Raw genomic sequence first — 20,414 nt, forward strand, 5'->3', positions numbered from 1 at the left:
TGTGTCCCATGAGAGAGAGAGAGAAAGGCTACAATGTGCAATCCATTCGCCCGGACAGAGCGAGCTGCTTCTTGGACTCACCCTGAATTTTGCTCTTGGTATGGGATTCTCCTGCTTTTTTCTTCTCTTCTACCAAGCGATTATTCTTTTTTTCAGACAAGGCTTCAGAGAAAGTTTTGATGCGACCTGCACGAGCAGGTCTTGCCCCTGCGCTGGAATCTTCAGTTTTACCATGCCCTTCAGCCTCGCCTTTGGCTTGAGTTTCGCGTCTCTGAAGAGCTTTCTCACGACGGATTTCCTCCAGTGTTTTCACACGGATCTCTCCCATCGGCTTAGCAGCCTTCCCTGTCATCATCAAGAAATGAGGAAAAGCACCGACATTTAAAGAGAGTCCAGCAATATTTTAAGTCTCCAAAATTTGTCAGAGCACTAAGGAAAACTAATCTTGAGTGTTCCCAATAATGCATCTTAGAACAATATCCTTAGAACAACATTCTCCTCCTCCTCTGAGCCACTTGTATTTTGAAGACCAGCCCTATCCAGAGAGAACTGCTACACAGAAATGCTGCTTTACTTTAGTACTTTTTCAGACTGCATTTCAAATTCCTGCTCCTGGCAGTGGTTCTATTCTAATGGTACGTAACGGTTCACAGAAGCAGCTAAAAACCTTGACAAGGCACAAGTAGAAAATAAACACACACCTAGAGCCAGATTTCTGATAGTGGCTGTCAGAAGAGCTTCAGCACTCAAGCAAGAGGCATCAGTTCTTTGTTTTCGTTTAAATTAGTTTTTAGGGATGGATGAAAGCAGTCCAAGTTCATGGAAAGGAAGGAGGAGAAAGCATATTTAATATCTAGCTGTTACCTCTCTCAGTGCTGGTCTGTTTAGGAGGTAATCCCAGCCTGTCCTTCAGAGACTTGGCAACTTGAACTGCAAAACAGAAACAGAACGAATTAGGGAGGCTGCATAATGTCAACTTCAGGTTCACAGTTCAAAACAAGACAGGAAAGGGAACTTTGAATCCCAGTGATTACAACCTCAGCCAACATGCAAAAAGAAACATCACTGGAAAAGGACAAACAGAAAGACTAAATGCAAAACCCAGGAATCCAATCCAGATGCCCGTTTAGTACCTGGATCTCTCTTGGGTGCTTTGTCAGCATTTCCTGGAGCCTCTACCTTCTTCCCCAGCCTTTCAGCAAGGCTGCACTTCACTGGAACGGTGCTTACATCGTCTTCAGAGAAAACAAGGAGTATTGTAAGAACTTTTCTTTGCAGGAAGGTTTGAGAACAGTCAACAATAAGCTTCTATTTTTCAAGCGTATTTTCATAGAATTGCCTTTCAGCTGCTAAATGATTTTTTTTTTTTTGCCATTTCTGCAGTCAACACAGATCTCCACTGCAATGTATTTTCCTTTCATACCTCAAAAATACTCTTTAATGCAGTCATATATAGAAGGCAGCACCTACTTAACAGCTCATAAAAAGTTCTTACCCGCGGAGGCTTTCCGTTTTCCTTGTCTAGCAGCAAGATCTAGTCGAACCACAGGTTCCTCCCCTAAAACAAAAGGGAATTTTTTTTCTATTTCACAGAAACCAGTAGCCCATGTCCAAAAAAAACCCAGTCAGACACTGTTTTGACAGCTAAACCACATAAACTCATATTTTAACTATAATTAACATAGAAAAAAATATTAAGAGTCTCAGTGCTTGCTTCAAATTCCAGCTGAGATAGTAGAGAGTGAATCTGAGTCTGCTTGACAGCTATACTTTGTGCAGAACAAAGCTGCATAAGCAAGCAGAATATTATTAGGTACAAATGCTGAGAAATAGTCCTTTCTAAGGTGAATGTCTACGAGTAAAAGTACTTCCACACTTTTTTCCCTTTCAAAGGCATTTGCACAGCTCTAAACAATTTATACACAAACTCCTGTCATACTGTGTCCACACCTGCCACTGTCAGCCTCTTTAATGCTTCAGAAATTGCTTCTTATATAGCACTGTCTTCTACAGCTCTTTCTTCTCGTTACTCTTCTGTTTTTCAGTTACCCCCCTATTTGCATACTGACACTTTTTTTTTCTCCTGCCACTGCACTTAACCTGAGCACCAAATCTTTCCAGTACAACCAGGGACTTGAAGCATAAAAGCACGTTTTGAACAGAAGGCAGCACCAGAAGGCTAACACGGGTGAATTGTTTTAATTATTGCTTAACCCTCCAGTTTAGGAGTAATGAAATCAAAACAAAAGCATTCCTTACTACATTTCTTGGAAGACAGTGTCACAGTTCTCACCACTGTCCGGACATTTTCCTTTTCTGGAGCAGGAAAAATCATAGAATCAACGGGACGAAGAGAAGATCTTGAAGAACCTTCTGTTCAGAGCAACCAAAACATAAGGAAGTTTACCCAGCATAAAAAACTATCACAAAGAACAAAAAACTTTAAATTATTTGTTACTGTCAAAAATACAGCAAGCAGAGCATGTAAATAAGAGAGGTGACTAATTTGCCTCTGGTTGCCCTTTGAACTCCCATTTAGAATACCAGCTGGCTGAGAATCAGGTTGCTTGATGCCCCCAGCTAAAAATGGAAGTCTGTCCCTCAAGCAGCTCCCAGGCACCATCACCTGCCGTGAACAGGATCAGAAAGTAGGGCATATTAACTCACCACCATGTCTTTTATTTTTTTCCTTCATCTTCTGCGATTTGATTTCCTCAAGTGTTTTTATTCCAAAATTCAGATTGCCCTCTGAAAACAGGAAACAGTTCATGAGACAGGCTTAGAGGCACTCACGGAGGACCACAGGTCCTCAGGCTTCTTAGCGCTCAGGAACTTTCTGAAGTATTTAGAATAAAGCCTGTCAACACTCCTCACAAGTGAAAGAGCCCTAGAACCAATGGCATTTTGCCCCTCCTTTCATCCTTCAGGCTTAAAAATGTAGTTTTAACTTTAATCCATTTACACCATATTAGATCCCTCTATCGTTAGATATGGCTTATCAACAGTGGTTGCAAGGCTGCACGTGCAGCCATTTCAACTCCATGCTGTGGCCCTGGTTTGTTCTCCAAAAGTAAAGAAAAGGAGTTCACCTTTCTGACCCAATGGGCACATGATGGTATTAATGGCAGAAATGAGATCATGGAAATAACCGAGTCCATTCAGCACCCCTACATTTTGTTGTGTTTTTACACCACACTGCTTTTGACTTCACTGTCAAGTTCTTCTGATTTATCCTACTAAGGTGCTGGAATACCTTGTTTAGTAGCAGGAGAACTGCCTTTGCGAGTGGAAATCACCCGTAATCCATTTTTGCCTTCCGCAGCTGGTTGCTGGACGGGAGTTTTAGTTTCTTCTCCTTCCTCAGAAAGTTGGTCTGAAGGGGAAAAATCTATTCAGTTATGCATAGACCAGATTGTTCATGATTACGTAGCTCATGCAGTGACACTTCAGCCCATGGTTCATATAAAAAACTTTGTTGCTGTTTTGTTTGTTTGTTTTTGTTTGTTTTGTTTTTTTAAACAGCTACACTGACCTGATGAACTCCTAAGTAGAATACACTAGGACAAAACATCTAGGACTCTAGATTCTCTCTGCAGCTTTAACTACTACACAACACATTGCTCTTCAGACAGAAAAAAGAAATTTCCTTCCTAGTTTCACACAGAACTTTACACAACAGACCAGCTAAAGCCAGGAGTGGTTCTAAGCTTTCCTCCAACGTTTCAGGTTCTGTCCACTGACTGCCAGACAAAGCCACCAGTGACCTGGCCAGACCGCCTGCCCTATCGCTAGTCAGACCTCAGGTCATCTGTGATTTATACATTCATTTACAGCACAGATTCCTTCAAGAACCAAAGATTTACACAATCATTTACAGCACAAATGCCTTCAAGAACCAAAGATTTAACACATTCATTTACAGCACAAATTCCTTCAAGAACCAAAGATTTAACACATTCATTTACAGCACAAATGCCTTCAAGAACCAAAGATTTAACACATTCATTTACAGCACAAATGCCTTCAAGAACCAAAGATTTAACACATTCATTTACAGCACAAATTCCTTCAAGAACCAAAGATTTAACACATTCATTTACAGCACAAATGCCTTCAAGAACCAAAGATTTAACACATTCATTTACAGCACAAATTCCTTCAAGAACCAAAGATTTAACACATTCATTTACAGCACAAATTCCTTCAAGAACCAAAGATCTACACAATCATTTACAGCACAAATTCCTTCCAAGAACCAACACATGCTCACCATCATCATCTTCATCATCATCTGCAGCACTGATTACAACTGGAGGGTGTGTAGGGCTTGGGACATTTTCAGAGTTTTCCACTTTCATCACCCCCTTAGCTGTGGAGAGGGATTTGACTGGACAGAAAGTTTCTTTTGCTGCAGTGACATCTGAGCCACTTTCAAATCATCGTCCGCAGACTCAGGCGGACTTAGCAGGGTAGCTAGAGGAAGAGGAGGATCATCGGTAATATGGCAGTTTAAAACTTTGACCACAATGCAAAGAGATGGTAGGAAAGGCAGATAACCCGCACAGACAACGAATTCAGCATCTCCTTTTGCCCATCCCATCACTGTTTACACCGGGAACAATGACTTCCCTTCGAACAACAACACATCTCCCTACCACCCAGCAAAAGATGAAACAACAGGAAGCAAACTGCAAGGCAAACATCACACAAAGCAAAGAGAAGCTGAGCACGAAAGCAGAAAACAAACACCAGCAGTACACTCGGTTTAACTGACCACCTATGACTGCAGACCTTTTCCTGCACTCACAAATGAACAGTTACCTGATGGCCCCTACAGGATTGGCACCCACTAAGTAATACTCCAAATTAAGTCTTCAGCGCTTCAAGAAAAAGGACCTAAACTCACTCTTGCTTGGTGGGAAGAATTGTCCATCGATGTAACGTCCCTTTGCATGATGAAAAGCACAGTTGGCTTTCTGACAGCCTCCCGGCTGCTTCTCCCAGTAGCAAGGAATCTCACTGCGCTTTTTCTGAAGACAGAAAGAAAGAAAAGCTCGTGATAACATGCGCCTGAGGCTTGCAAAGAGATGCGCAGCTCCAGATCATGACAGCTGTCACAACACAGTGCTGAAACATCATTCCAAAGGTCAGTTTCTCAGTTAAGTGTAGTATTTCTGGGCATATTCACAAAGTTTGCATAAGCTGCAACCACTATGCACATTTAGATTTGTCATCATTCAGTTTGAGAAGACAGGCACTCTCAGACATCAGTTGAGGGTGGGTTAAACTAATACACCTAGGATTATACTAGGATTATTCAGAGGGAAAAAGAACATCCGAAATTGCCTAGGTTAACCCTGTCTAGAACTACTTCTTGGAGACTTAGTTCTTCTGCACCTTTAACTTTCCCCACTTCCTACCCCAGGCAGCTAGAACAGCGTTATCTGAAGGACTGTGGGTCAGAAGAGACCTGATAGTTCATTATCAAGCCTGCTCCCATGAGGATAGAACAGCCTGTTTATTACCCCCCTGCTCCAGCAGGTTTTAGCAGTCTATTTAACAGCTATTCTGCATCTGTTGAGAAGACTGTCAGCATCTAATAAAAAAATATATACATATATCTTGCTAAGACACACCTAAGGCATTGATTTTATTTCCCTCTGCTTCCTCCCACCCCCTCTCTTGGTAACAGAAACCAGTATGATTTGGAAGCAAACAAATCTATCCTGCAAAAGCACAATCAGTATACCTACGGCACTGAAAAAGGCTTTCGTTGATTTATTTTGAGAACACATCGTTAGGCACTCACGTCAATTTCCATGTGTCTGAATCGGCAGACGTTCCTGAAACAACGACCCTCCTGCCACAGCTTGCAGACCGTCTCATTGCCCAGAGCAGCTTCACAGTGGCAGTAGGCACATTTGTCTCCCTGGAACCAAAAGGAAACCAACAAGGAAAATAGAGTACAGCCTCAAAAATGGCCATGCTGCTGCCTAATGTTGCTACAACTGAATTCAGAATCTATCTGGTTCTCAAGTTAACCAAAGACCAGTGTGCTTCCTCCTCCTAATCTACTCCTTCCTGAAAAAAATGGGGAAAAAAAGCAAAGCAAAGGAAAGCCAGCCATACCTTGGTACAGGTAGAATAGAAATAGAAGTAGCAATCGTCTCCTTGTTTAGACATGCCGACGAGTTCTGCTAACAAGCTCGGGTTCTCTCCACAGGGACTTCCTCTGCTCTTGGAGAGAGCTGTCTTCACCCTTGCTTGGGCTGAAAGTCTTCTACTGGCTTGTGAGCAGGGAAATCTTCTTTTTAAAAGTAACCCTAAAGAAAGTAACAAGTGAAAAATAATGAGGAACGAACAGTTTTCCAGCTTTCTTCAGTTAATCAAATCAAGTTATCAGTCTCTCGAAGAGAGCAAAGCCTTTTTCCCAAATTCTGGAAATACACACCAAAAAGTGGCATAAGCTTTGCCTTTGCTGAAGGAAGATAAATAGTACCAAGAAAATCTGTCTAGTTTGTTTTACAGGCTTGTCTTTCTCAGTATGGAACAAACTGACCTCCCTGGTCTAACTTTGCAGTTGGCTATTCTGCCTCTGTCCTGGAGAGAAGAGCAAGAAAGGAACAAATCTATTTTTGCACTCCAAAAACGCGTTAGAGGAGGATTATCACACCCGCCTAAGGGTACTTCCTTGTTTGTTTATAAAGCACCACGTATTTCTCTTGGACAGTCTCTGTTGCTGGCTTGTTTTGTGCCTTCCATTTATAATAAAGATGTTAAGATGCTTGCCCCTTGTTTTTTTTTTTTTTTGTTTGTTTTTGTTTTTTTTTTAAAGAACAGTGGAAGTGAAGAGTCAGATGACAAGCAAGAATGAACACCAGAAACTCCTTGTTCTGCCCCTGCTTTTTAATCACCCAGCATCACCCCGGCTGCAAAACAGCCTCTGCTGACTTACCTGCTTGTTAAAGCACCCCACAGGCTGCAAGTGCGGTGTGCTAGGTGTCAAGTTCTATTTAACGGTGCACAGGTAACCATTCGTCTTCCCACAGTCGAAGCACAGAACAGCCTCTTGCTAACAGAACTCATCCCTGCTGCTGCAAGAAACCTCATGGCCTGCAGGAAAACCTCAAGCTAGGAGTTCCAAAGCAAAAGCAGAAAACGCATGATTTGTACTCTATATTTGAGTGAATTCTAGCTGCTAAACGCTGCCTACATCTGAGGGCACGTTCTGAGGCTGGGGGGAAGGACACTCAACACCCACTGACAGCAGGAGTGCAAAGATGCCAGCCAAGAAGGCAAAGGTTAGAGCTGAACGCTGCCTCAGCTTCCTCCAGCAGCCCGCTGGGGGTCACCTTTCACCACGCTCTCTGAGACTCTGAGCCCTGAATTGGCAACATGACTATTTTTTTCCACTATTAAGCTTTTCATTAGTGCTTTTGGTTTGTTTGTGGGTATTTTTGTTTGCTTTTTTTGTCTTAGTTTCTAATTTTTATGGAGCAGTGACTTTAGCTGGAAAGAAGGGAGAAGCCAAGTATTTCTCAGTGAAGACGATAACAATTCTGTCTCTGTATTTGTAGAAAGAGACTGTTTGGCAGGTACAGGATACTTCACTGAGACTGTATTCTAGATAAACAGAAAGCCTGACTGAAGAAATCTGTGTCCTTCCAGATTCCTGGGCATTTCAAGCGGTGACTCCTGAACGTTCTTGGGAAGAAGACCAGCAACAGATAAGTGATGAGAACACTGTACAAGTCCCTACGGAGACAGACTACATAGTTATTGTGGATCGCTATGAGCTCAAAGTATGTCTAATTTCACCTTTTCACATGGAGTAATAGCTTTCAACTGAAAAGTTACATTTCTAATATATGTTAGGAAGAAATTCTTTACTGATAGGACTTCGCATCCTGTGCATCTGCCAACTTCTGCATCTTATGGTTGCCTCCCCTGCGTAAGAGAGGATGCTGGAGTGCTGTGTGAAACACTCAGATCTTACGTAAACAAAGCAAGACCTTAGCTTTTGCATTCAAAGGTGTGCCCAGTATGTTCAGCTAAAACAACTTCTACCCTACAGCGTTTTGTTGAAAGTTCCAATTTCTGTCTCAGTTTCAGGTACACCAAATTTTCCAGCAGGATTTCCGGGCCAGTGTTGTCTGTCTGTGACAGACTGCTTTGCTAGATCATCATTCACTGCTCCCTCTGCCAGGCACAGGCCTTTTTGTCTTAATCCCTTGTACGAAAACTTGCAGAGGTATATGGGGTAGCAGTCAGCAGTGTAAAAGAATGAGATATCCTGCCTTCATACATAGATATACAACACAACATCAAAGAGCTCAGCAAGGTCCAGCAAGGAAAGGAAGCAATGCAGGAGAAAGACAGGACAACAGGGACAATGGGGAGCATAAGGGAGAAGGCAGCCAGTGGCCTTAAAAACAAAGCCTAAAAAATAACTTCCAATAGCGGGACATAGTGAACTGGAGCTCTGGGGTCTGCATCTAGAGATGTCTTTTCTATTTATCGTGCTGTTGTGGAGATGGGTCCTCTGGCTTTGGTCATGTTTTTCATGTTCTGCAATTATCTCCCAAGAGATAATTGGGAATTTTCCGCCCTTGTTGGGCGGAAAGGTAGAGGTGTGCTCCAGAAACACAGTGATGGCAAGGAGTCCTCCACTTCATTCTTCCATTTTTTTCCAGCTGGAAGCATTCATAGTTGTCAGCTGAATTGGTTTTGAGGAGTAGAAAACACAGCATTGCTGGATTTCTGCTTTCTCCTAGATCTTAGCAGACCACATTATGATAGTTGTTCTTGTTTTATGTACTTATGATACGTTATGGTATTATCTATTTTTTCTATGTTATGTTATTTTATGTTCTTATGTTATGTTATGTTCTTACGTTCACAACAGAACTCATTTCCAGTACTGCCTCAGAGACACCTGGACCAAAGAGCAGGGCCTTGAGCGGGTATCTCACAATGACCGAGCTCATTTCCTTCCCAGGAGCTGAAATGTGCCGTTTCGGGGGCATTTGGGGGCTACAGCGTGCTGCTAAGAGGGATGTTGGAGCTCCTGCAGGGCAGTGCTTCCACTAAGGCAAGGCCTTTTCTGCATCTTCTACTGCCCTGCAAGCGAGGATGCTTGGGGCACACAAGAAGCTGGCAGGGGACACAGCTGCAGGGATTGCAGGGATTCCTAAAGTCATAGCCAAATCCAAGAAAGAGAGGAGGACGTGATGCTTTTGATAGAAAGGAGCTGGGTTTGGGGGCAAAATCTGTTCCTTTTTCTATCCCGGAGACACCCAAGGGCGTAGGACAGCAGCACTGAAGGGCAGCAAGAGATGCTGTGCATTTCTCTCGTCGCCCTGAGACAGCCACTGGGTGACGATGGTGCCAAGTGTCTTGAAAGAGACCTTGCTTTCTCAGGCCCAGGTGTCCAGCTGCACACCAAGGCCGTCCCTGGCTTCCAGGCGCAGTTGCCAGGCCCAAGGCCGAGCTCCTCTGCGAACCCCCAGCCCAGCAGACCTTGCTCCTGGCGTTGTGGAGCAGCCATTTCACGGGAGCCTTTTCTCCTGGCAGTCAGCTTAGCGCCGTAAGCTCTGCCAGCGGGACGCCTGAGAGCCGTGGGAGCTCAGCAGAGAGTCACTGTCAGCCTTGGAGCTCACAAAGGTGGGTGGCCACAAGTGCCCTGAGCGTCCAGCTCGCATTGAGGACTGCTGCTGGCACTCGAGGCGTGGAGGTCGGCATGGTGCAATGGGAGACGCCACTGTCCTGCTGGTGGGACAAGAGACACTGATGTGCTGCTGCTGCAGGAGGAGACTTGAAGGTGCTGCTGCTTCGAGGTGCTGAGGAGCGGGCAGCCTCCATGCCGGTGGCTGAGCTGAGCATGCTCCTGTTCATTAGCGCTTCCTCTCTTTTTCCGGAGGTGGAGAGAGAGAAACGCACAGATCTCTTTCTTTCCCGGTAGGAAATGGAAGAGCCTCGTATCTACATATTGGCCAGATTCTGCCTGGCGCCCTTGGGACTGGGAGTCTGTGTTGATCTGTAAGAAAGAGCAATCGTCAGCACAGCAAATCCCCGTGACCTTGTGTCTATCAGCATCGTCCAAATCCCTCTCTAGAGCTGTGGGCTGGCCAAGCTGTGTGTTGGATGGTGAAAGTGGGAAATGGGAATGGGTTGGGAAAGGATGTGTGCACCGAGAAATCCTTGCTGGGATGGGAAGACTTCCTTGGGGTGGAAAGGCATTGGGCTAGGAAATGAAAGAGATGGGAAATGTTCTCTGGGTTTGAAAGCATTGGGAAGCAAAAGCATTGGGATGGGCAGTCACGCCTGGGATGGGAAAGTACTGGGATGGGAAATCTTTAATGGGGTGGGTAACATTTATTGAAGTAGGAAAACCATGGGAAAGTCCTCCAAGAGAGGGGAATTCTTTGGGACGAGATCTCTTTGGATGAAAGGAAAAATCTGTTTGTGTTGATGGGAAATCTTTTGTATGGGAATCTGTTCTCATGTGAACTTGTCAGGATGGGAAATGACCATGAGGGTGAAAGCTGGTCCTGGGCTGGGAAATGCTCAGGACGGGCAAGAGGCTGTGTGGAAGCGTCGTGGGCATGGCACGTGCTGCGTGGGAGGGAAAGCCTGCTGGGGATGGCCAAGTCTTGCACTGGGCAGCCTGCTTGGCTCCAAAGCCTGCAGTCCTCCCCAAGATGTCGGCGAGGGGCTGGTCAGCCGTTGGGACGGAACCGCCGTTGCGCGGGTTCCCCAAGCAACCGCCCCACTCTCCAGCCACCATGGCAGGTCCAGCAGCCGGCTCCCGCTCCTCCCGGGGCTGCGGCCCTGCTGGCGAGCCCAGCGCCCCAGAGCTCAGCCCAGCGCCCTTTTTCCCACAGAGGGTTTCCCCAGACGGCTTCTGCGGGTTGCGCAGACGCAAAACTCCCCCTTCGTCGTCCCAGCCGTGCCGCCAACGGTGGCTGCCTGGCTGCTGCCCTCCCTCCCCGGAGCGACGGCGCTGCCCTTGCAGCCCCTGCAGGTACCCACCCTCCCCTCCGCGCTGCCCCAGGCCACCGTCTGGCACGTGGTGCCGGGGGTCCAGGGGCAGGTGCTGCAGCTCCCCGCTGGGGTGCAGCTGCCACCTGGGGGGCACCTCCCAGCCCAGGGGCACCACCTGCAGCTTGGGCAGCTCCCTGCTGGGGGGCAGCTCCCCGCCGTGGGGCATAACCTGCAGCTGGTGCAGCTCCCCGCTGTGGGGCAAAACCTGCAGCTGGTGCAGCTCCCAACCATGGGGCACCAGCTGCAGCTGGTGCAGCTCCCCGCCGTGGGGCAGCTCCCCCACACCGCTCCTCCCTGTGCCCCCGTCCATCAGTGGGGACAGCCCATGGTGACGGGGACACTGGTGCCCCACCATGCGCTGGGGCTGGGGCCCAGGGCCGTGCTCCATGGGGAGCTCCTGCACCCCGCAGGCACCTGCCTGTTGCAGGCCCCCGCCCAGCGCAACCCCCCGCCACCCCTCGTCCCGGGGCCTCCGCTGCGGGGGCAGGCGCTCCCCACGCCCTGCACCCTGAGCAGCAGCCGGGGGCAGCTGCCGGAGCCCTGCTTGCACGCCGTGGGGCTCAGCGAGGACCAGGGGCCCCCGCTGCCCAGCCCCACTCCCCCCGAGCCTGCCCAGGCTCCAAGGACCGCCAGCACCCAGACGGCGACACCCGACGGTGAGTTTGGGGCTGGCACAGCCGGCCGCTTGTGGCCCCACACCCAGGGGCCATGGCAAAGCTGACATCGCCCGTCTTGGGGGATTTTCTTGCTTCGTCCTCAGCGGCGACAGCCCCGCAGGTGCCTGAGGAGCCCCCGCAGCTGCCCGAGCTGGGCCCCGATGCCTTGGCCGAGGCCTTTCCAGAGCTGGCAGGGGACAGCCAACAGCTGCAGCACGTGCAGGAGGAGCTCCTGGCAGACCTGGACATCCCCATCCCCGACATGGAGGAGCTGCTCAGCTGGCTCGATGCCGTGGAGCCCCAGGACGCCTTCACCGGTGGCCCCAGCAGTCCTGTCCTCAAGCGCTTCCTCTCGCAGCTGCCCGACCTCTGTGAGGACATCGAGGAGCCGAGCACACAGGGACTGGCAGCCACCAGAGCGCTGGGTGAGGTCCCCTCAAGCCCTGGGCTGCACCCCGACAAGGTGCAGGCTGGGCGGGCACTGCAGCCCCCTGCAACTGCTGTGCCGCCACTCAGCTCCCCCCTCAAGCCTGCAGCCCGGCCCCAGCTCAGGAGAGCCCTGCCCAAAAGGCCCCCCCAGCAGGAATTCATCGCTGCCCGCAGGAGACCCCTGCCCAAGCCTCCCTCGGCTCCCGTACAGAGCCCCCCCAACCCTGCCCGCAGGAGACTCCTGCCCCAGCCTCCCTTGGCTCCCCTCAAGAGGCCTCAACTTCTCCCCGCCCTGAGGAGAGCCCTGCCCAGTCCCACTCGCAGTCCTCTCCAGAGCCCCCCACCTGCCCCTGCACCCACCGGCACCAAGTGGGGGGCCAAGCGCCCTGCGCCCACCAGCACCACGCAGAGCTCCCAGAACAGGAGGCCAACGACAGACAAGACCCCCGGCAAGGAGAAGACGCTGCTGCTGGGCCAGGCTGGCCAAGGCCCCAAGACGCTGCGCCAGGGTAAGACGGGTGGCCACAGCACGCTGGCTGGCAGCAGCAGCATCCAAGCGGGCAGTGGCAGGCAGCAGCCGGCGAGCGACAGCACCAGGGCGTCCAGCAAGAGAGCGCGAAGCCCGGGGGGTGCTGGGGGGCAAGGAGCAGCGGCGCCGCCTCTTCGCAGAACGCTGCTGCTGCCGGAGCCCCTCCCCATGAAGCCCCGTGCCCGTGCCTGTGCCGTGCGGCCCCAGGACAGGCTCCGGCCCCAAGCCAGCGGGGCCAAGATGCTGCAGCGCCAGCAGCCGGGGACAAAGACCCCCAGTGAGACTTTGCAGCTGCTGGGGGCCAGGGCCAAGGCGCTGGGGCCAGTGCGCCAGCTGCCCTGTGTGCAGCCGCAGCCCACCTCCAGCGGCCCCAGCAGCGTGCCCAGGGCCCGGCCGACGCTGCCAGGCTGCAGCGCTGTGCCCGCTGCCCCCCGGCCCCCAGCTGGCCACAAGGCCCAGGCGCTGCCGGCACCACCAGGCAGCACGGCGCCAGCATGGAGAGCTCCCCTAGAGCAGGCGCCCAGAGCACTGGGCCTGCCAGCCGCGGGGGGCCAAGCGCAGCGTCCGGCTCTGCCCACACAGCTGCACACGCTGCAGCGTCCGGCTCTGCCCACACAGCTGCACACGCTGCAGCGTCCGGCGCAGCCCCGTGGGGACTACGTGCCCTGCGTGGGGCCCTGGGCGGGCGGCGACGCGGCACCCACACCGCTGGAGGAGCAGGAGGCCAAAAAAATCACAAATACAAAAAAAAAAAAGAGGAGGAGGAGGCGGCCAAAAAAATCACAAACACAGAAAAAAAAGAGGTTGAAAAGGAGGACGTAGCCAAAAAATCACAAATACAAAGCAAAAAAAAACAAGAGGAGGAGGAGGCTGCCAAAAAAATCACAAACACAAAAGAAAAATAGGAAGAGGAGAAGGCCAAAAAAAACACAAATACAAAAAAAAAAAAAAAGAGGAGGAGGAGGAGGAGGTTGTGGCGAAAATATCACAAATACAAAAAAAAGAGGAGGAGGAGGTGGCCAAAAATATCACAAATACATAAACAAAGAGGAGGAGGAGGAGGAGGTAGCGGCCAAAAATCCACAAAGAGAAAAAAAAAAGAGGAGGAGGAGGTGGCCAAAAATAACACAAATACATAAACAAAGAGGAGGAGGAGGTGGCCAAAAAAAAACACAAATAAAAAAAAAAAAAAAAAGAGGAGGAGGAGGAGGAGGTTGCGGCCAAACAAATCACAAACACAAAAAAAAAGAGGAGGAGGAGGTGGCCAAAAATATCACAAATACATAAACAAAGAGGAGGAGAAGGAGGAGGTGGCAAAAAATTTACAAATACCAAAAAAAAAAGAGGAGGAGGAGGACGAGGCCAAAAATTCACAAATACATAAAAGAGAGGAGGAGGAGGTGGCAAAAAAATCACAGATACAAAAAAAAGAGGAGGAAGAGGAGGAGGAGGCCAAAAAAATCACAAATACCGAAAGAAAAAAAGAGGAGAAGGAGGTGGCCAAAAGAATCACAAATACCAAGAAAAAAAGAGGAGGAGGAGTATGAGGAGGCCAAAAAAATCACAAACACCAAAAAAAAAAGAGGAGGAGGAGGAGGACGAGGCCAAAAAAATCACAAACAAAAAAAAAAAAGAGGAGGAGGAGGAGGAGGAGGCCAAAAAAGTCACAAACACAAAACAAAAAGACGAGGAGGAGGAGGAATTGGTGGCCAAAAAAATCAGAAACACAAAAAAAGAGGATGAGGAGGAGGAGGCCAAAAAAATCACAAATACACAAAAAGAGGATGAGGAGGTGGCCAAAAAAAATCAAAAAGAAAAAAAAAGAGGAGGAGGAGGAGGTTGTGGTGGTAAAAAAAAAAAAAACACAAACCCCAAAAAAAAGAGGAGGAGGAGGCGGAGGAGGCCAAAAAAATCAAATACATATAAAAAGTGGAAGAGGAGGATACCAAAAAAAACACAAATACAAAAAAAAAAAGAGGAGGAGGAGGCGGAGGCCAAAAATTCACAAATACAAAAAAAAAAAAAAAAAAAGAGAGCATGAAAAGGAGGAGGTTGGCAAAAATATCACAAATACAAAAAAAAAAAGAGCATGAGGGGGAGGAGGTGTCCAAAAATATCACATATGCAAAAAAAAAAAAAATAGGAGGAGGAGGAGGAGGCCGCCAAAAAAAGTCACAAATACAAAAGAAAAAGAGGAGGAAAAGAAGGAAAAAAAAAAAAAAAAACACACAAATACAAAAAAAAAAAAAAAAAAAGGAGGAGGAGAAGAAGGAGGTGGCGGCCAAAAAATCACAAATACAAAAAAAAAAAAAGAAGAGGAGGAAGAGGAGGTGGTGTCGTGGTTCCGCTTGAGTGGGCAGCCGAGCTCCACCACAGCCGCTCTCTCACTCCCCCTCCTCAAAGAGGAATGGGGAGAAAATATGTGAAAAGGACTCAAGGATTGAGATAAGGACGAGAAAATCACGCAATAATTATTGTAACGGGCAAAACAGACTCAGCATAAGAAGACAGATAGTAAGATTTATTGCTCATTACTAACAAGCTAGAGAAGTGAGAAACAAAGGAAAGAAACCAAAAGCACCTCCCCCCCCATCCACCCTCTTCCACCTCCTCCCCTAAGCGGCTCAGGGGAACGGGGGAATGCGGGTTATGGTCAGTCTACAGCACTTCTTCTCCGCCGCTCCTTCTCGGTCACTCTCGTCCCCTGTGCTGTGGGGTCCCACCCACAGGATGCAGTCCTTGATGAACTGATCTGGCGTGGGCTTCCCACAGGCAGCAGCTCTTCCAGAACTGCTCCAGATATGGGTCCGTACCACGGGGTCCATCCCTCAGGAGAAAACTGCTCCAACCTGGGTCCCCCATGGGCAGCAGCTCCTGCCAGGTCACCTGCTCCTGCGTGGTCTCCTCTCCACGGGCTACAGGTCCGGCCCGGAATCTGCTCCGGCAGGGGTCTTCCACAGGCGGCAGCCTCCGTCGGTGCAGGGCCACCTGCTCCACCGTGGTCTCCTCCACCGGCTGCAGCGTGGAACCCTGCTCCACCGTGGTACTCCATGGGCTGCAGGGGGACATCCTGCTTCACCATGGGCCTCACCACAGGCCGCAGGGGACTTCTGCTCTGGCTCCTGGAGCACCTCTCCCCCTCCTTCTACACTGACCTTGGCACCTGCAAGGCTGTTCCTCACTCCTCTCACTCTCCCGGCTGCTGTGTGGTGCAGCGTTTTTTTCCTGTCTTAAATATGCTCTCACAGAGGCGCAAAACAACATCGCTTATTGGCTCAGATCTGGAAAACAATGGGGCCCTTCCCAAACATGGGGCAGCTTCTAGATCTTTCTGACAGAAACCACCCCTATGGCCCCCTGCTAACAAAACCTTGCCACATAAACCCACTACATGGGGGCACTTTTGGATGGGCGAAAGGGGGTCAGAACACCTTTTCTGGGCCCGAGTTTTCAGTCGTCTCCGATGCCGGCCAGGGATATATTTAGGCTTGCTCGGAAAGAGCGAACACAAAGGGTCCAGTTGCATGTGGGCCTGCATAAAGGCTGCCCTGGGGAGTTCAGATGTACCCAAAGCCTTCCTTTGGGGGCACTTTTGGATGGGCAAAACGGGCTCGGAACGTGTTTTCTGGGGCCCGAGTTTTCAGTCGTCTCTGATGCCGGCTAGGGCTATATTTAGGGTTGCTGTGAAAGAGCGAATGCGGAGAGTCCAGCTGCATGTGGGGCTGCGTAAAGGCTCACCTGGGGAGTTCAGTTGTACCCAAAGCCTTCCTTTGGGGGCACTTTTGGATGGGCTAAAGGGGCTCGCAACGCTTTTTCTGGGTAGCGATTTTTCAGTTGTCTCCGATGCCTGCCAGGGGTATATTTAGGCTTTTTTGGAAAGAGCGAATAAAGAGGGTCCAGCTGCATGTGGGGCTGCGTAAAGGCTCCCCTGGGGAGTTCACTTGTACCCAAAGCCTTCCTTTGGGGGCACTTTTGGATGGGCAAAAGGGGCTCGGAACGCGTTTTCTGGGGCATGAGTTTTCAGTCGTCTCCCATGCCGGCTAGGCCATATTTAGGGTTGCTGTGAAATAGTGAACCCGCAGGGTCCAGTTGCATGTGGGGCTGCGTAAAGGCTCCCATGGGCACTTCTGATGTATCCAAAGTCTTCCTTTGGGGGCACTTTTAGATGGGCGAAAGGGGCTCGCAATGCGTTTTCTGGGGCCCGGTTTTTCAGTCGTCTCTGATTCCCGATAGGGCTATATTTAGGCTTGCTCGGAAACACCGAACCCGGAGGGTCCAGTTGCATGTGGGGCTGCGTAAAGGCTCCCCTGGGGAGTTCAGTTGTACCCAAAGCCTTCCTTTGGGGGCACTTTTGGATGGGCGAATGGGGCTCTCAACGCGTTTTCTGGGGCCCGATTTTTCAGTCGTCTCTGATTCCCGATAGGGCTATGTTTAGTCTTGTTCGGAAAGAGCGAACTCGGAGGGTGCAGTTGCGTGTGGGGCTGCGTAAAGGCTCCCGTGCGGAGTTCAGCTGCACCCAAAGCCTTCCTTTGGGGGCACTTTTGGGTGGGCGAAAGGGGCTTGGAACGCCTTTTCTGGGGCCCGATTTTTCAGTCGTCTCCGATGCCGGCTAGGGCTACGTTTCGTGTGGCTCGGAAAGAGCAAACACAGACGGTCCAGTTGCATGTGGGGCTGCGTAAAGCCTCCTCTGGGGAGTTTAGATGTACCCAAAGCCTTCCTTTGGATGGCGAAAGGGTCTTGCAACGCGTTTTCTGGGGCCCGAGTTTTCAGTCGTCTCCGATGCCTGCTTGGGCTATGTTTAGAATTGCTCAGAAAGAGCAAACCTGGAAGGTCCAGTCGCGTGTGGGACTGCGTAAAAGCTCCCCTGGGGAGTTCAGTTGTACCCAAAGCCTTCCTTTGCGTGCACCCTAACCCTAACCCGAACCCGAACCCTAACCCTAACCCCTAACCCTAACCCTAACCCTATCTAACAAGTTAGGGTTAAGTTAACAGATGAGTAACCCTCTCCAGCAAATAATCATCTCTGTTTAAGATGATTATTCTCATGCACAAGTTTATCATTTTCAGTCACAAGTTTGGAATTCTCAATCAAAAGTTTATTATTTTCATCCAAAAGTTTATCCACTCTGATTCCTCTTGTTTTTCCCTTCTCCCTTTCAAAGGCCAATGATGACTTCAACACCTCAATCTCTGATTTCGAAGCTGTATGTTCCGCATCAGAGATCAGTTTGGGAGCAGGAGTTTGCTGAGCACAAGACAAACAGGCTCCTAACACAGCACAAATTGCACCTTTACCGTTTCTTTGACCAATCATTCGTGAAGCCTGACACTGCTCAATGCACTCCACCACTTTTTCCTCATCTTTCCAAAACTTTTGGGCCCACTCCTTCCCCGCCTGGGAAGGGGCACATTTGTATTTTTGCAGAAGTTTATCCATAGCAATCCTGCCGACTACGCCAATTTTACTGTCGCGTTAAGGGGTGTAGCTGATTAACCGTTACGGGCCCGGTTGGATTCAGAATACTGAACCAGTCGGACATTCACCAAAAACACGTTAACCGTCTGGGGGTCCCGTCAGACATTCACCAAAAACTCATTAACGGTCTGGGGGTCTGGTTGGATTCAGAGCACTGAACTATCACGGATAACCACCTAGTTGCACTTAATGAGAGCTATCACAATGCAATCAAGTATGGTTTATTACAGCAACAGATAATCAGGTTCTTTTGGATTGCCAGCGATAGTGACTGTCTGCAAAAGCAAGCTAGTATGCATGAAATACACAGGTGTTATAGGTGTTACAGATGTTACAAGTGTTACAGGTGCACAGCCTAGAAACAAACACTTTAAAAGGATCAAAGACACTATAGAGATTTATAAGCAAGTATTTAGATGTCACCCAAAGGCGTCCCAATGGGGGGGGAAGAGAGGCTCAGCCCGTCGACTGATCCTAGGAGTCAGGAGGTCCTAAGGATGTTGTATGTCCTCGGGATGGTATCTCCCCTGACGGTGGTATCTTCCCCAACATCCCCTCTCTCGGGCCAATTTATATTATTTTCTATCTTTTAGGTGAAGCTTGAATGGCTCTCGTCAAGCATATCTGAGTTATGATTGGTGTAAAGGTTTCCCGTCTCCGTTTAAAGTAATAGGCTCCGAGAAATTCAGGGCGCATGCTCAGTGAGGGGTGGTCACACCTTGGAGGCGGGTAGCTTTTGGGATGGAGGTGTGTTTTGGTATTATAATGATATTATAATGAGCAAAAAGTACACTAGGGTACAGCATTTGTCAAAACATGACAGGTCTTTGGCTCAGGGTGGCAAAAAGTGCAGCTTTGTGCACAAGAACAATTGAGGCCCCACCTGATTACAGAGCCTAGCCATGGTGTCTCCACTCCACTCCACGCTCCGTGGTGTTCCTTAGGGCTAGCACACCAAGTTTCCCCAGCGTGATAGCATCTAAGGTTGGGAGCCTAGGGAACGCTCAGATAATGCAGTTATGCCCTACCCTGAAAGCCTCTTCAATGCTGTACCTTTTCCTTAAAAATGTGAATGTTAGTTTTATTTTCCTAGTTACTTCAGGCAATTACACCACATAATCCATCCCATGACTATAGTCACTCAAGCTTCACGATGGTTGGAATATGTCGGGGCTATCACATACATTCTCGGGATGAGGTTTATCGAGTGTATGTACATTGTGTAGGGATGCTAAACGTTTCATCATAAACCAGAGTTTAATATACAAACTAATTGTCAGTATGAAACATAATACAGTGAGTATTAGCAGAACGATAACAGGGTGAAGCATCTTGTTGAAGATTGCCTTGGCAGCCGGCGACCATCCAAACAAAGTGTCCCACCAACAGTGTCTCTCATCTCTCTTTACTCTTTCCATCACTCGATGTATTTCTTGTGCATCATGATGGACAGTAATCAGAGTCTTTTGTCCATTTTCTCGGACTTGTGTCATCAGCTGCTTCAGGTCCTCATGTACCAGCAATTTCTTCACCAAGGTGAGGTTCATTCCAATAGGATGTATCTCAAAGTGGCAAATATTTTGCTCAGTGTCAAGACAAATGTCTTGAGATTCCAGCGTGTTACTTTCACAGATGAAACCTTTTTGTTCACGCACAATGCATGCATTTACATCAATTGTTTGCCACTTTCCTCCCTTTTGATGGGCCCATACTTTATGCTCTTTAGGATAAAGTATAGTTCCATTATGATTGAGTCCTAATGCAATGATTGGCTATACATTGTATACGGTGGCATTACTTATAGTAAGTATAAAGGCAACAATTTGATCATTTTCTGCATAATGGGTAAAGTTGACTAATTGCCACCATGCTTGAAATTCTTTTTCAAATTCTGCAGCATTATCCCAAATCAATTTTCGAATTTCAGTGGGCAAAGTTCCTCTTCGCCCGCTCTAATAATAGCTGCTGCTACAGATTGTATCCATAACTGCACTTGGATACAGCTCAAGGCAAGGGAGGTATTGCCTTGGCTTTTTCCAAGGGCATTTACAATTAATTGCTGATATAGAAGCCATTGATTTGCTCGTAAAGCCAGTAAGGATGATTTTTATTGGTTGTTTCAGTTTCTGTAGTCAGAAACTAACCCTAACCGTAACCCTAACACTCTAGCCCTAACCAAACCCTAACCCCCAAACCCTAACCCCCGCCCGCAGATCTAAACCTAACCCTAACTCAAACCCAAACCCTAACCCCAACGGCTGCCCACGGATCTAACCCTAAC

The 20,414-nt window shown here is 48.7% G+C and overlaps 1 protein-coding gene across 1 annotated transcript; it reads right to left on the minus strand.

The window, feature by feature from the left end:
- Positions 1–28: 28 nt before the first annotated feature.
- Positions 29–2,063, minus strand: LOC140002361 (zinc finger CCCH domain-containing protein 11A-like). Its single transcript, XM_072036782.1, has 4 exons — positions 2,050–2,063; positions 1,134–1,270; positions 865–930; positions 29–345 (listed from the first exon to the last, which is right to left on the minus strand). Exons 1-4 carry the CDS (start codon positions 2,061–2,063, stop codon positions 29–31), a joined length of 534 nt encoding a protein of 177 aa, XP_071892883.1.
- Between the last annotated feature and the right edge of the window lie 18,351 nt (positions 2,064–20,414).

The sequence above is a fragment of the Anas platyrhynchos genome, chromosome 4 (assembly GCF_047663525.1).
Source record: "Anas platyrhynchos isolate ZD024472 breed Pekin duck chromosome 4, IASCAAS_PekinDuck_T2T, whole genome shotgun sequence".
Taxonomy (NCBI): Eukaryota; Metazoa; Chordata; class Aves; order Anseriformes; family Anatidae; genus Anas; species Anas platyrhynchos.